Consider the following 14,692-nt stretch of genomic DNA (forward strand, 5'->3'; position numbering starts at 1 on the left):
TGCAAGCACCTGGCACCTTAATTCCTGAATATGCTGCAGATCAAATGATATCCTTCCAAATTACATTCGACCTGAAGTCTACGAGGTCATAATTAGTCTACACAAGGTAGTTTTGTCTGTACCCCACTGCCAGTTTTTTTGAAGCTGCTCCACCGAAATCACAAAATAACCATGAAAATACGATGTTGTTCTAAAAGATGCTGTAACGACAAATGGTCTCTTCTGTCTATTATGACGCAGACGGAGCACATATTTTAGACATGTTTTTCCCTGACCCTTCTATGAATACTGGTATACGATTTAGCAGACTGCACCTGCTTGGCTTAATAAATACCGGCTAACGGGAGGAAAAGTCACAAGATCTGAAGAGTATCAGGCTCCTTCTCCCTGTCATCACTGCTACCAACAAGGGTCCCAAGACAGCATCAGAAGATTCCTTTAAAACCGCACATCAGATGCAGACAGCCTTAACCTTTGCTAAGGGTGTACTTTGGAGGTGATACACAGCCCAGGGCTGCTGGCTGGTGGGGTGGTTCCTGCTGCCATTCGTGTCATAAGCAGATCCCAACAAGGCCAGGTAAGATCTGGATATATGAGCTAGCAGGGGATTTCATTTCTCCTGACTTCATATTTCCATATGAGAGAATCACCAGGAGCGCGTGGGTGGCTCAGTTGGTCGGGCCGTTGACTTTGGCTCAGGTCATGATCTCACTGTTCTTCAGTTTGAGCCCTGCATCAGGCTCTGTGCTGACAGCTCAGAGCCTGGAGCCTGCTTTGGATTCTGTGTGCGTGTGTGTGTGTGTGTGTGTGTGTGTGTGCGCGCGCGCACGCGCGCGCATGCGTGCACCCCTCCCCCACTCACTCTGTCTCCCAAAAAGATAAATAAATGTTAAAAAAAAATTTTTTTTTTTAGGAAGAAACACCAAAGGAAAAGCACTGTGGTTTCTCCCCTATTCCTCTGCAGGAAAGGGATATATCTGGTTAATGAGTTTGGGAGAAGTAGCTGAGTAAGGTGGTTCAGTCCCTTCTGGTTTCCTCTTTATGTCTGGCTCATCCCAGCCATACAGAGAGGACTCCAGTCACCCCTGCCATACCACAGTGGCCTGTCCCTTCAGGGAGGCTTGCAGTCCTGCCTGAGACTAGGTGAGTAGACATACCTAAGTCAGGATTGACATGTTACAAGCCGCAGATTCAAAAATGGCATTCTCTGTTGGCTTAATCAGAAAGAAAACTGATTTTTTTTTCCCTTTTCAATTTCAATCTGTCTGTGTCTTGTGTTTCAATCGGTTCTTAATTCAGGATCGCAGGAAAAGGGGTGCCATATAATGATCTCCTAACATCTGTCCTGCCCCTGCCCCCTTACAGTATTTGCTGCCATGCCTGGTTCTCTGCCAACCGCCTCCTGGAGTGAGAAACAGCCCAGTCTCCTTCCTCTCCCCCTCATCAAAAGCAATCTCCACGGGGCTCACTCCCTCAAGGGCTTGATCATAATTACCCAGCCATGGGATCGATCACAAGAGCTGACCCCGGCAGTACGCTATCTTGCCAGCATTTCACCTCTAACTCGGGATATCCAGGCTTCCAGGAAGGGGGTACATCAAGAACCTGCTGATGACCCTTTGGATGCAATTTGTGGTCCCTACTGAGAGATCCAGTTTTGGTCAAGACTGTTCAAAGACAGAGAGAAGAGGCTAAACTTTTTGGTCCCACCTTCCCTTAAGAACAAAAATTATAGCTGAATACTATGGTTTTCAAAAACACCGAAAAAGAGTTATTTGGGGAGCCAGGCATATCCCTTTACATAATACCATACCTTTTATCCGGCTCTTCCTGGCTGTCACTTGCTTTGCTCACAGATAGCAGCCTCTTGTCTCGAGGAACCTAGAAATATCACCAACCATCAGTGAGATTCACATAGATGCAATTGTGACCTATGTGCAGAGCTAGAGACCAGCAGAAGCAAAGAAATGAGGTGGAATGTTCTCCGGGAAGAGGTGGCAAATTTGCTACAGGCAGGTGATGGTTAAAGGCGAGTAGCCCGAGTGGCAATGACAATGCATCAGACACACAGGGGTGATGATAAACAGAAGGCCATAATGATCATGATTCTGCTATGCACTGCTGACAGGGGCAATTCTGCCTGGACCCGACCACCGCCCAAGCCCGCCCCACCTTGGAAGTGAATGAGGGGAAAGGAACACCATGTGTGGACGGGGAATCTGGACGCTGAAGCAGACAGAAATCATCACGCGTTAACAACAAGCATCCTGTTGAACAACAGGGGCTGACCCGCCACTCTGATGAGGGACTTTGGGTGCTGACACGGAGGACAGCAAACCAGACGTGGGGCTACACTATCTAGTGGGAGAGCAGCATCTAATATACCTGGGCCAGCCTTTAACCACCATCCCCATAGAGTTTGTAGCTTTGCTTCCAAATTCTTCTTCTAATGCACTTTTAGTGTTGTCTTTGCAACTACAATGCCAGCACATTACCTGAAAGGTTATTGAAAAGTACTACTAGAGAAAAGAAACTCCTGCCGGCTGCATTTCTGACCACCATCCAATCACCCTACTGCAGCACAGGTCATTCACATATCTCTGCCATAGTTTCCAAACATATGAATAGTGGGTTTAGATTTGGTGGGTTGGTTGGATGAATGTTTTGTTTGTTTATATATTTTGTTTTGTTTTGTTTTGCTACATCTCCACATCTTCGTGCTAGCCAAACACCTTTGCACTCAAATGCAGCCCTCACTATTTTGACATAAAAGAGCTTTTATGAGAAGCATCCCTCTTCTGGATTCTTCTAGAAATTCTTACAGTTTCCACTCACCTGGATACGTACGCAAGCCAGTCAGATGGATGAAGGAGACAGCATAGCAAGGTGGCTACCAGTCAAGACACAGACCTGTCTGGGTTCGAATCTCACCTCTATCAGTAACTAAGCTCTGCCTCACTTTCCCCATTGGTAAACCACGCTCAATGGCAGTACTATAACTCAGAGTGTTTTTCAGGAAAATTAAATGAGTTAATTTTTTCAAAGTACTTGGAGTATCTCATATTTTATAATATTTGTTAAATAAAAATAAGCCAATTTTAAGTCTTCTGTTCACGTGCCAGTGTCGAGGGTCTACAGTATACATTGTAGATAGAAATGAGGTGAATGAGGGGCAACTGGGAGGCTCAGCTGGTCAAGCGTCCAACTTCGGCTTAGGTCATGATCTTGTGGTTGCTGAGTTAGAGCCCTGCATACGGCTGTCTGCTATCAGCACAGAGCCTGCTTCCAATCCTCTGTCCCCTTCTTTTTCTGCCCTCCCCCTGTTCGTTCACACTCTTTCAAAAATAAATAAATATTAAAAAAAAAAGAAGGAATGAGGTGAATGAAACGTAGCTCCTATTATCAACTCAGGATGACAGATAACATAAAAACATAAACGTTCAAGCAACATTATTCACAATAGCCAAAAGCTAGAAACAACCCAAATGTCCATCTACAGATGAATGAATAAACAAAATGTGGTATATACATAAAATGGATTATTATTCAGCCTTAAAAAGAAAGGAAATTCTGAGACATGCTCTAATATGAGTCTTGAAGACATTTATGCTAAATCCCATGTGACTCAAATCCACCCACTTTCCTCTGGACGCTTGCCTCCTGGTTCAGCCTCCAACATCTTTTCCCTAGGCTGCTGCATCAGCCTGCCAAATGGTCTCTCTTCTCCGTCACTCAGTCCCAGCAAATCCATTCTGGATCCATTAAGAAGATCCAGACTGGCCTTTAAAATGCAAGTCTCGGGGCGCCTGGGTGGCGCAGTCGGTTAAGCGTCCGACTTCAGCCAGGTCACGATCTCGCGATCCGTGAGTTCGAGCCCCGCGTCAGGCTCTGGGCTGATGGCTGAGCCTGGAGCCTGTTTCCGATTCTGTGTCTCCCTCTCTCTCTGCCCCTCCCCCGTTCATGCTCTGTCTCTCTCTGTCCCAAAAATAAATAAACGTTGAAAAAAAAAAAATTTAAAATGCAAGTCTAGGGGCGCCTGGGTGGCTCAGTCGGTTGAGTGTCTGGCTCTTGATTTCGGCTCAGGTCATGATCTCACGGGTTCATGAGTCCGAGCCCCGCATCAGGCTCTGCGCTGAGGGTGTGGAGCCGGCTTGGGATTCTCTCTCTTCCTCTCTCTCTCTCTTTCTCAAAATGAATAAATAAACTTAAAAAAAAAAAAATGCAAGTCTAATCCCACTATGTTCTTACTTAAAATTCTCCAATGCTTCCAATTACTCTTGAGAACATGGCTGCAAAAAACATTCCACCTCAGTTTTGGGTGGCCCCATCACTGCCATGTATATAGTCACACTGTATCTCAAACATGCAATGCTCCTTCTTTCAGCAGAGCCATCAAAGTCCTCTCTGCCTTTGGATACCCATTCTACCTCCATATTTATCATCATTGTTGGATGGTCACAGCTAGTGAAAATTTGTTGGATGGATGGATGGATGGATGGATGGATGGATGGATGGACAGATGGATATGCAGATGGACAGATAAATACATGGCTATATAAATGGACAAACAAGCCAGTCAACAGACTGGTTTCCAGCACTCTACAGTCAACAGAACAGTTAGGAACCAACTAGCCAAAGAAGCTATTTTCATAGAGCTGGAATCAGATAAATATGAACCACCAGCTCCTTCAGGGGAGAATGAAGATAAAGTGAGTCAAACCACTTTTAAAATTAACTAATGGAATCTGTTATGTTTTTCTGTCATGCCTGAAATTCATCAAAAGTTCACACTTGACTTTGGAGCTGCTATTGATAAGTAGCTTGAACTGGATATAAAACTAGGCTAATATTTGAGCCCCTAAATTTTGAGAATTCTAGCAATTTGGTTATTTTTTTTAATTTTTTTAATGTTTATTTATTTTTGAGAGAGAGAGAGAGTGTGTGAGCAGGGGAGGGGCAGAGAGAGGGAGACAGAATCTGAAACAGACTCCAGGCTCTGAGCTGTCAGCACAGAGCCCAATGCGGGGCTTGAACCCACAAACCATGAGATCATGACCTGAGCTGAATCCAGATGCTTAACTGACTGAGCCACTCAGGTGTCCTGCAATTTGGTTATTTTTAATAAATCCCATCTAATAAGCTTTGAATGGATTTTTAAAAATTTGAACCCATGTTTAAATGGGGTTCAAAAAAAGGCAATTTCTGGGGCACCTAGTTGGCTCAGTCAGTTACACATCTGACTTCTGCTCAGGTCATGATCTTATGGTTCATGAGTTCAAGCCCCACAGCAGGGTCTGCACTGACAGCTCAGAACCTGAAGCCTGCTTCAGATCAGTGTCTCCCTCTCTCTCTGCCTCTCCCCTGCTCACACTCTGTCTCTCTCTCACTCTGTCTCTCTCTCTCTCTCTCTCTCTCAAAAATAAAATTAACATTTTTTAAAAAAAGGCAATTTCTAGTGGTGGACAGTGTTATGAACTGAATGAATGGTTTCCCCTCAAAGTTTATGTGTTGAAGCCCTAACTCTCAATGTGACTGTATTTGGAGACAAGCTTTGCAGGAGGTAATTAAGGTTAAATGAGGCCATAACAGCAGGCCCCTAGACCAGTAAGACTGATGTCCTTATAAGAAAAAGAAGAGACCACAAAGAAATACACACACACAGAGAAAAGGCCATATGAGGACACAGCCAGAAGGCAGCCATCTGCAAGTCAGGAAGGAAGAGAGGCCTCACCGGAAATCAAGCCTGCCAGCCCCTTGATCTTGGACTTCCAGCCCCCGGAACTGAGAAAATAAGTTTCTGCTGTTTAAGCTACACAGTCTGTGGAATTCTGTTATGGCAGCCCCTCAGACTAATACAGACAGTGTAACAGAATGGATATTGGGAAATTTACATGATTGTCTTTTGACCTTGAAAAAATCCCACTTAGTTGCTTGAAGTATAAAATATAAAACCTGATGGGCTTCACTGCAGTGATCCTATGGTGACAGTTTAAAAATGTACAGGAAAAGACTTTGAAATGTGTGAACTATTATACCAAGATATGCCTTTGCAGTTTCCAAGGACAGGGATCACCATTTCTTGAGTGCCTGCTGGGTATCACACACTCCTCTCTGTGACAAAGCCCACTACTGTCCCCTGAGGGGTGATGCGGTCCAACCTTAGCAATGAGGAAAAATGGTGTATTTTACAAAAAGAATCTATTAGCACTTCCAAAGCAGTATAAAAAAAATCTATCAAATTTAAGTGATAAAACAGCAGCAATTGTAACAATAATTTAACTTCCCACAGCTTACAACTCAAAAAATAGAATCTCTTTTTTTTCATTAATATTTTACTTTATACAGAAAGAAGGTCTATCCTCAAAGTAGATTTAACTCTGTTGTAACTTTAATACCAGCATATATAAGTTGTGAATGTCAGAGATTTCAGGCCTGAAAATGACCAGTTGGACACAGTTTTGGGAAACGAGACTAATTCTTCAACGTTTAAAATGTTTCAAGCAAAAACATAATCAAGCTTGTGTGACATAAAGGGAGCCATGTAACTCTACTTGTCCACACAGTCTCAGAAACCATTTTATTTCAAAGTTTTATATCCTAGGGGTGCCTGGGTCGCTGAGTCAGTTGAGCGTCCGACTTCAGCTCAGGTCATGATCTCGTGGTTCGTGAGTTCGAGCCCCGTGCCAGGCTCTGTGCTGACAGCTCAGAGTCTGGAACCTGCTTCGGATTCTGTGTCTCCTTCTCTCTCTCTACCCCTCCCCTGCTTGCACATGCACTCTCTCTCAAAAATAAATAAAAACATTTAAAAAATGTTTATATCCTAAATTAACAAATTAATCAGGAAAAATGTTAATTCAGTAGAGTTATAGACTTGACAACAAATTGAGTTTTATGTAAACTCCTTACTCTGCATCTCAACATATTTACAAACAGCAATGTTTCAACTTTCCTTTAAATATTAAGAATATGCAAGAGGAGAGGTAAATAGGTACCACATTTACTAATAATTATCCTCTGAACCTATGGGAAATAAAATACATTGCTTTTATAAATTACTAATTATTTGGTTTTGAGGTATATTTCTCTTTTCATTAATACAAAGGAATTGCCATCTAATAGAGCTATCTGAAATGACGCCCACCACAAAGGGATGGAATAAAATCTATTTGTAAAAAATTAGAACAATATATTAATTCAAGACATTTCTTAAAATAGTTCTTCAATGTCTTACCAAACTATCAACATATTAACTTAATATAGTTATAAAAGGAAGCTGTAATGACCCAAGTGATTACATCAGGGTCACTCTTCATGGTGGGAGATCTTTGGAGAGTGAGAACTCTGGTTTAGGACAGAGAAAGGAAACAACACAATGTGCAAAAGTGGAGAGCTGGAAGGCCACAGAGAGCAAGAAACAGGGAGGAAAAGAGGAAGAGATTAAAGCTAACTGAAAGGAAAATTGTTCCTCTTGGGTGATCTCATGATGGGAGGGGGCAGGGGCGGGGATTCAGTTCTTGTTCAAAAATAAAGCGTTCACTGTGCCCGACTAGCAACATAAACACAGCCATTGTCACCTTTGTGCCAATTCCCAGCCTAAACAAGACCGGTGTTTACAATCAAAGCTGGCAGTAAATCTTCTCATTCAGTAAATACTTGTTGATTTTTTACATTTCACCAGCGCTAAGGGAACTGGTCATCCATTCGTAAGAAACAGACCACTGTTTCCTGTTTCGTTTCCTGAAATAGTCCTATTTTGAAGGTATTACATGGCAGGTATTTTTGTAAGGTAAGTGAATTACATTCATTTTGTTTCAAGGATTTTTCTAAATAAATATTTAGTGCCCATCAAAACACATGGAAACAAGGGTTGTAACAAAAGTGGGTTTTGGAATTGCTGCAAAAGCACTCATTGGAATATTCCTTTCATAAAACTAAAATTATCAATAAATCTAGAAACTCCAAATGGGCATTAAGGAGGGCACTTTCTGGGATGAGCACTGGGTGTCATATGTAAGAGATGAATCACTGGAGCAAAGACCACGCTGTATGTTAACTAATTTGAAATTAAACTAAAAAGAAAATGTTTCTATTATTTTTAAAAAATGAGAAATCTAAAAGCAACCTAATGGCCCCAAAACTGAGTGATGACTAAATTACAGTATAGCACTCAATGCAATTTTTTTTTAAGTAATCTCTATGCCCAGCATGGGGCTTGAACTAACAACCCTGAGATCGAGTCACTTGCTCTACAGACTGAGCCAGCCAGGCGCCCCTGTCATCTTTTTATTGGCCAAAAATCATAAAGTGAAAATGGCAGCAAGGAAGTATTTGCAATATGGTATGAAGTAGGAGTTATATGCAGATAAAATACATGTATGTGAACAGAGGACACAGAAGTAATTATCCCCAACTGAAAACTTCCTGTGGGTGGGTGGTGAAGTTCGGCTCCAGCGATGGGAAAGCAGGGACACAAGGAGAACAGAACAGGCTGAGTTCCAATGTGACCTCGGAACTAGTAAGTTCTCTCCACTCCTCCCACCAACGGGGGCGGGGAGGGGCGGGCCGTTCTCTGGGGACCTGAAGAGGAGCAGGCGGGGGCTGCGGGGTCTACCTTGTAGTAGTCGTACAGCAGACCCAGGGCAGCAGCACTGTCCTCGTCACCATTAATGCTCATCATCGCCTTGGTGGCTGCCGTCAGGGGATTCTCCAAATACGACTTCCAGGCTTCATCTTCACTGGTGTAGGCTCTTCGGGTATTGAACGGAGGGTCGCTGGGCATGGGCACTAAGGCCACCAGTCGTTTCGTACTTGAAAGCAAGAGAAATGTGAGGTTCATCATCAGAGAAATGATCCCTTTTCCACCAAATTTACATACATTACATGGTTAATTTGCACTCCCCCAGAGTGGAGAAGGGCAGGTTAACACTAAAGCGGCTGCCACATTGCATTTATAAAGCCCCTAGGCCCCTGAGAAGTAATAATGGTCTTTACAAGGTTGTATGAGGATTGTTAAGTTGAGCCTCTTCGCACTTGGGCTTTTCATCTTCTGGCATTCTAGGAGCCAAATCATTTTTATTTGATTGCTCTTTATTAAGGAATATTAGAATGCATGTGACTCTGAGAGGAAGCAGGTTTCATTTAAATCTCTGAGTTCTAATTATAAATAGATATGTGCAATGCATTAAATGGAATCAATACATTAACGATTACTAAAAACTTTTATCTAGTTGAATCTACGTTTGAAATGGTTTGCACCAATTTGACAATAAATTTCATATTAAAAAAAGTTTTTTTTAAACATTAGAAAAAATGAAATGGTTTGCAAATTATACACCAGTCCATATCTCTTCATTGAAATGGCAATATAAGCTACTTTGTAAATAAGACATATTGTAGACATGCTGCATAATAACCATACGAAGCAACAGTAATGACACAGATTCTATGTGAACCCTGGGTGGCCACAGGATCCTACTATATTTCGATGACATAGAAGTTCCAGGTTATAAAATCCTCATGGAAAGTGAATAGAGTATATGGAGAATTGAAAAAAAATTTTTTTTTACGTTTATTTTCGAGAGCAAGAGAGACAGAGTGCAAGTGAGGTAGGGGCAGAGAGAGAGGGCGACACAGAAGTCAAAGCAGCCTCCAGGCTCTAAGCTGTAAGCACAGAGCGTGATGTGGGGCTCAAATCCATGAACCGTGAGATCATGACTTGAGCCGAAATCGGACACTTAACCGACTGAGCCACCTCGGTGCCCCTGGAGAATTTTCAACAGAGACAGAAAGGGATTGGAGTCATTTATCAACCCTAACCAAGCCAAACTTGGTAATTGACAAGGTAATTTCTTACAGAGGATGTGACAGTGACTCAAACACCCAAATACCATGACAGTCCTCCGCAGCTCCCTGGGCCAGGACCCCAGTTGTCAAGCTACAGGAGCCCAGAAAGGCTTTGGCACTTGTCTTCTGGCCCTCTGTTGTTTGCTCATTGAAACAGAACCAAAATGTAAGGATGACCTATTGTATTTCAATAACAGCTGTAACACATAATAACATAACATGGACAAGCAACAAGACTGGTGAGGGCAACACCTGGATTAATAGATGGAAATTTAGCCACCATGGGTCCTCTATGGTCGCTCAATTAGAAAAGAGGGTGTACCTTTTGGCTGACACTCCTACAGGACCTTCCAATGGTAGATGGCCTTTCAGCTCACTTTGTGAGAGAGGAACGTTGCCCACTCTCGACAAAGACTGTGCTGAGGGCCCTTTCTGTGTTGACGTGGTGCCACGCACTGGTGTAAGATCAGAAAATGACACTGTCATTGGTAAGGAGTAAGGGTGGGAAATCCACATTTAGCAGAGTGGAATTCTAGGCTAGATAGTCTCCAGGCCCCTGATTTCAACTCTACGTCGGTGGTTTGGCAAAACAACTGGTTGGGAAGAAAGAAGGGATACTGACCCAACTGCAAATGAAGTGGATTAAAATGGTAAAATGATGTATCTGGAAGTAAAGGAGAAAAACCCTGGTGGAAGGGTTTACTAACCGTTAGGCAGTGTGGTGGCGTGGACTGGCATGGGTGCTGGAAGGGAGTCCTTGCCCACCATTTACAGAGGTAGAAAACTGTCTGGAGTTTCAGCTTTCCATGCCTTAAATAAAGACAGCAATGCCTACCCTACTAACCGCACAATGTGACTGTGAGAAGCAGATAAAAAATGGATAAAATAGAGCTTTGTAAACAGCACACTGCTATACAAATAACGTGTACTACAATCAGTGCACCGTTCATTGTTCCTGTAAAGTTTCTAGGTGCACCAATTTTTGGTAAAGTCAATTATAATTTAAAAGTGTTAAAGATAGGGGCACCTGGGATGCTTGGTCTGTTAAGCGTCTGACTCTTGATTTTGGCTCACGTCATGATCTCATGGTCGTGGGATCGAGCTGCGCTGTCAGAGGGATTCTCTCTCTCCCCCTCCCTCCCTCTCTGTCCTTCACCCACTCACACGCTCTTTCTCTGGCAAAATAAAGAAATGAACTTTTTTTTAAAAAAGTGTTAAAGATAATCATTAATTAGAGGGAAGTGTTTATTGAGAACTTAGTGGATGCCAGGCCTTACGCCAGTCGTTGAGGATGCAGTGACAAACAAAACAGACCCCGTCCCGTTGCCCACCCAGCTTGCAGTCCAGTGGAGGAGAGAAAGTAACCAGCATTAAAAGAGCGATGAGCCTGAGAAAGGGTGCACGACAGAGGAGACCAACCTATTCGGAGGACCAAGGAGGAACTAAAGTGTCTACAAAGACCTGAAGGGAGGGAATGTGTTAGTCAATGCTGAAATAGGCAGATACGGGAAATATTTTTTAAAGTGAAGAATATTTTGGTAATTCAGAATAATGGAATTTTCTGACAAAAGGAGCTCTCGTATTCATTTTGGAGTCCGCTAGAAAAATTTATACTTTCGAATCTAATACTAAAATAGCATTTTCATGTTGCAAAAATGACTAACTTACATAGGATATGGTTGGATTTGGGGACAGAAATGTTGGTGACAACTTAAGGGTCTGTCACTACAGGAAATGAGGTCTCTGGGGAGAATCAAGAGCGCGGAGGTGACGAGCCCAGGTGTGGCAATGCCACCATCACCTCTTCCACGGTTGTTCAGCTGGTGCCACCCTGGCTGATTCCACTACTTAGAGGACGAAGCAGCAAATTCTGAAACCTAATCTGTGTCCAGCAAGGTCCAGCCATCACACTCACTTAAATGCTTAAACACCTAAAATGCTCAGTCCTACAGGAATGAATGAAGAGCTTCATGTTATTTGCAGTGACCTCATCGTTGAAAAAGATTTGGATCTTATTCTCTTTGATGACTGAGAGAAGCATACATTGCTGGGAGGAGAAACGTGTTAATGACAACACTGGCTAATTTCCAAAACTCTAACAGGAAGTGCCAGGCTGAAGGGTAAGAGCCAACTCTCAGTTTACACTAAGTGGTGTCCTGATTCACTGGAGAGGTTTTTCTTCCAGTCTTCCTTCTTAATGTCCCTCCTTCCTCCTCCCTCCTCCCGGGTCGGCTGGATTGCCGATTTCATTGGTTCCTAGCACAAATTTTCACTCATAAATTTAGACTCATCAGCCTTTCGCCTATGATGAAACGGTTGGTGAATCCTTACATGATTCGTGGAAAGAAATATCCTGGGAAAGCACTTTACTAGCTGGCTCTTTTCACATTTTGATGGCCAAAAGGAGCCTTTTTATGTTCTTCCCTATAACTGAGGAATGACTTTGTTTTTTGGCTTCATAGATTATAATCTCTCTGGTACAGAACATTGTTGAATAAAGCCTGCTTTAATAAACACAGCATACTCACCGGTACACTGAGCAAAGATGCAGACTTGTAAAGAAAGGAAAGGTTTCACAGAGCAGATTTTACCAAAGGCTGGTAACTCTGAAGCTGACTCTCCTCATTGTTCTTTTGGAATGGCAGCTCTTCTGCCTCTCTGGTCGACCTTTTTAAATAGTCTCTTTGTGGCTGTTGGTATGGCATGTTCGGGGTAGCCTCAAACACAGAACTGTAAACAGCAACTATAAACTTGATCCCTGGGCCTTCTCTGGAGAAAAGTTTACTTTAATACCTGACAGCATTCACAGCCAGGCTAAAGGCAGTGTTAGATCGCACATATATCTGCTCTCATTTTGTTCTTCAAGCCACTACTTTACTTTGCGGATGTTGGGAGAACAGTTAAAATGGGTCATCGGCGGAAGCAGGGAAAGGGGTGGGGCAGTCATGCGACGGAGACTGAGATCACAAGGAGGAGTCGGGGGAAACGCTCCAGATCACATTCTGCCAGAGGCAATCTACCAACCCCCACAAGCATTACCGAGAGTCTAATGCAGGAATGCTGTGCTAGGGAGAAGCACACGGAACAGCGAATATCTTTACCTTCTAAAAATATGTGTAGTGATGGCCAATAAATCCAGACACACACCCATGTCACTTCAGACCCCAAACAAAAATGAGGACGTGACACAGTCACACAAATTATCACTTTTGATCCATTTCTCACCCTCCATTTCTTTCATAACTCTTGGAGAACACTGATTTTTGTCTTTTTTGTTTTGGTTTACTTTGTTGTAGGAGGGGTTCTCGATCCAGATAGAGGATGGTTTTGGATAAATCTCAGATTTGAATAAATCTCAGTTTTTTGTGTTTTTTTTTTTAATGTTTATTTATCTTTGAGAGAAAGAGAGTGAGTGGGGGAGGGGGAGGGGGAGGGAGAGGAGGACAGGGGATCTGAAGCGGGCTCTGCACTGAGAGCAGCGAGCCCGTAGTGGGGCTTGAGCCCACAAACCATGGGATCCATGATCTAAGCCGAAGTTGGACGCTCAACACTCAGTTGCCTGACTCACCCAGGAGCCCCTAAATCTCAGTTTTCATTTCAGTTTTGTCAATTATTGAATTTAGAGGAGTTACTTTCCTTCTTTGAGCTTCCATTTTTTTCATCTGGAACATGATATCAATCTTTTAAAGCTGTTCCAAAGGAATAACCCAGATATTTATAAATGAAGTGCCTGGCACATTACAGATAAATAGTTCAAGGAATAACAGTTTAGGAACAGTAATATAATAATATATAATAATATTATTAGTATGACTTCTCTTTAGAACTGATTCTATCAGTGACCTCTGTTCAAAATCCAACAGCCTGTTTTCAGTTTTTAATCTCCTGGAATTTTCTCAGCCATTTCTTACGTCTGTAGAATCTTGCCTTGCCTGGTTTCCAAGACACTGGGAGAGTGGTTCTCCTCTGCGGCCTTTCTTTCCCAGTTTGTATTCCACCTCAATTCTCCTTTTATATGATGCTGAAGGCTTCTCTCTTTTATCTCCGTTGTTGATTCTAGTGACTTTCACTGATCTTCTACCTTAATGACAAACACACGTGTACTGCCAGAGACCCAGTTCTGCACTTTCTGCTCGGATGCTCCGTTGTCAACTTAAACTCAACACGTCCAGAACTAAGCTAATCATCACTTCTCAGCCGGGCAGTCCTCGCCATCGTCTGTCCCTGGTCGTCTAGAACCAAGTCTTGGGTACTGGTTGAAAAGATACACTCAGTACCATATTGCCTGGGTACGAATCCTGGCTGCACTACTTACTAGCTGTATAACCCTGGACAAGTTCATCTTTCTGGGCATCAGTTTCCTCACTTGTAAAACTGAGATATACTTCAAATGAAGTAAAATAATATGCATTCCCTAGTATTTCTGTCAGAATTAAGTACAGACGCAGTGTAAAAGCTATGTACATGCTGGCTTTTGTTAGTTCTCTTTGTCCTTATACAGAGTCAGTTACCATATCCATCATCCCAGCTTTAAGTCCTATCTCTTCACACCTCCAGCTAGTCTCCCTGTCCTTCAAGTTTCCCCTCTTCAATCCGTATTGCAGCCCCATGGAATCGTCTTCCTAGAAGATTTACGTATATATAAGTTGTAGTTTCAAGTACTATAAAGGGAATGGGGGAAGGACAGGAGCTGGATTTTTCATGTTTTCATAAAATCAATGTATAGCATATTTGTAAAGTTGATTGTGAGCTATAAAGTGCTACACAAGGGGGGCCTGGGTGGCTCAGTTGGTTGGGTGTCCAACTTCGGCTCAGGTCATGATCTCACGGTTTGTGGGTTCGAGACCCG

At 42.8% G+C, this 14,692-nt stretch overlaps 1 protein-coding gene across 4 annotated transcripts in view; it reads right to left on the minus strand.

Moving 5' to 3' along the window:
• The window catches only part of GRHL2 (grainyhead like transcription factor 2), a 171,369-nt gene that overhangs the window by 111,819 nt on the left and 44,858 nt on the right, over positions 1-14,692 (minus strand). For all 4 annotated transcript variants that reach the window (XM_053208642.1, XM_015078007.3, XM_027064114.2 and 1 more), the window contains exons 2-3: positions 8,612-8,807; positions 1,814-1,881 (exon numbers count right to left, since the gene is read on the minus strand). In XM_053208642.1, the coding sequence (XP_053064617.1) occupies positions 1,814-1,881; positions 8,612-8,779 (236 nt within the window). In that variant the 5' untranslated portion in view covers positions 8,780-8,807. The remainder of the gene's footprint in view (positions 1-1,813; positions 1,882-8,611; positions 8,808-14,692) is intronic.

Source organism: Acinonyx jubatus, chromosome F2 (genome assembly GCF_027475565.1).
Source record: "Acinonyx jubatus isolate Ajub_Pintada_27869175 chromosome F2, VMU_Ajub_asm_v1.0, whole genome shotgun sequence".
In the NCBI taxonomy this organism is placed as follows: domain Eukaryota; kingdom Metazoa; phylum Chordata; class Mammalia; order Carnivora; family Felidae; genus Acinonyx; species Acinonyx jubatus.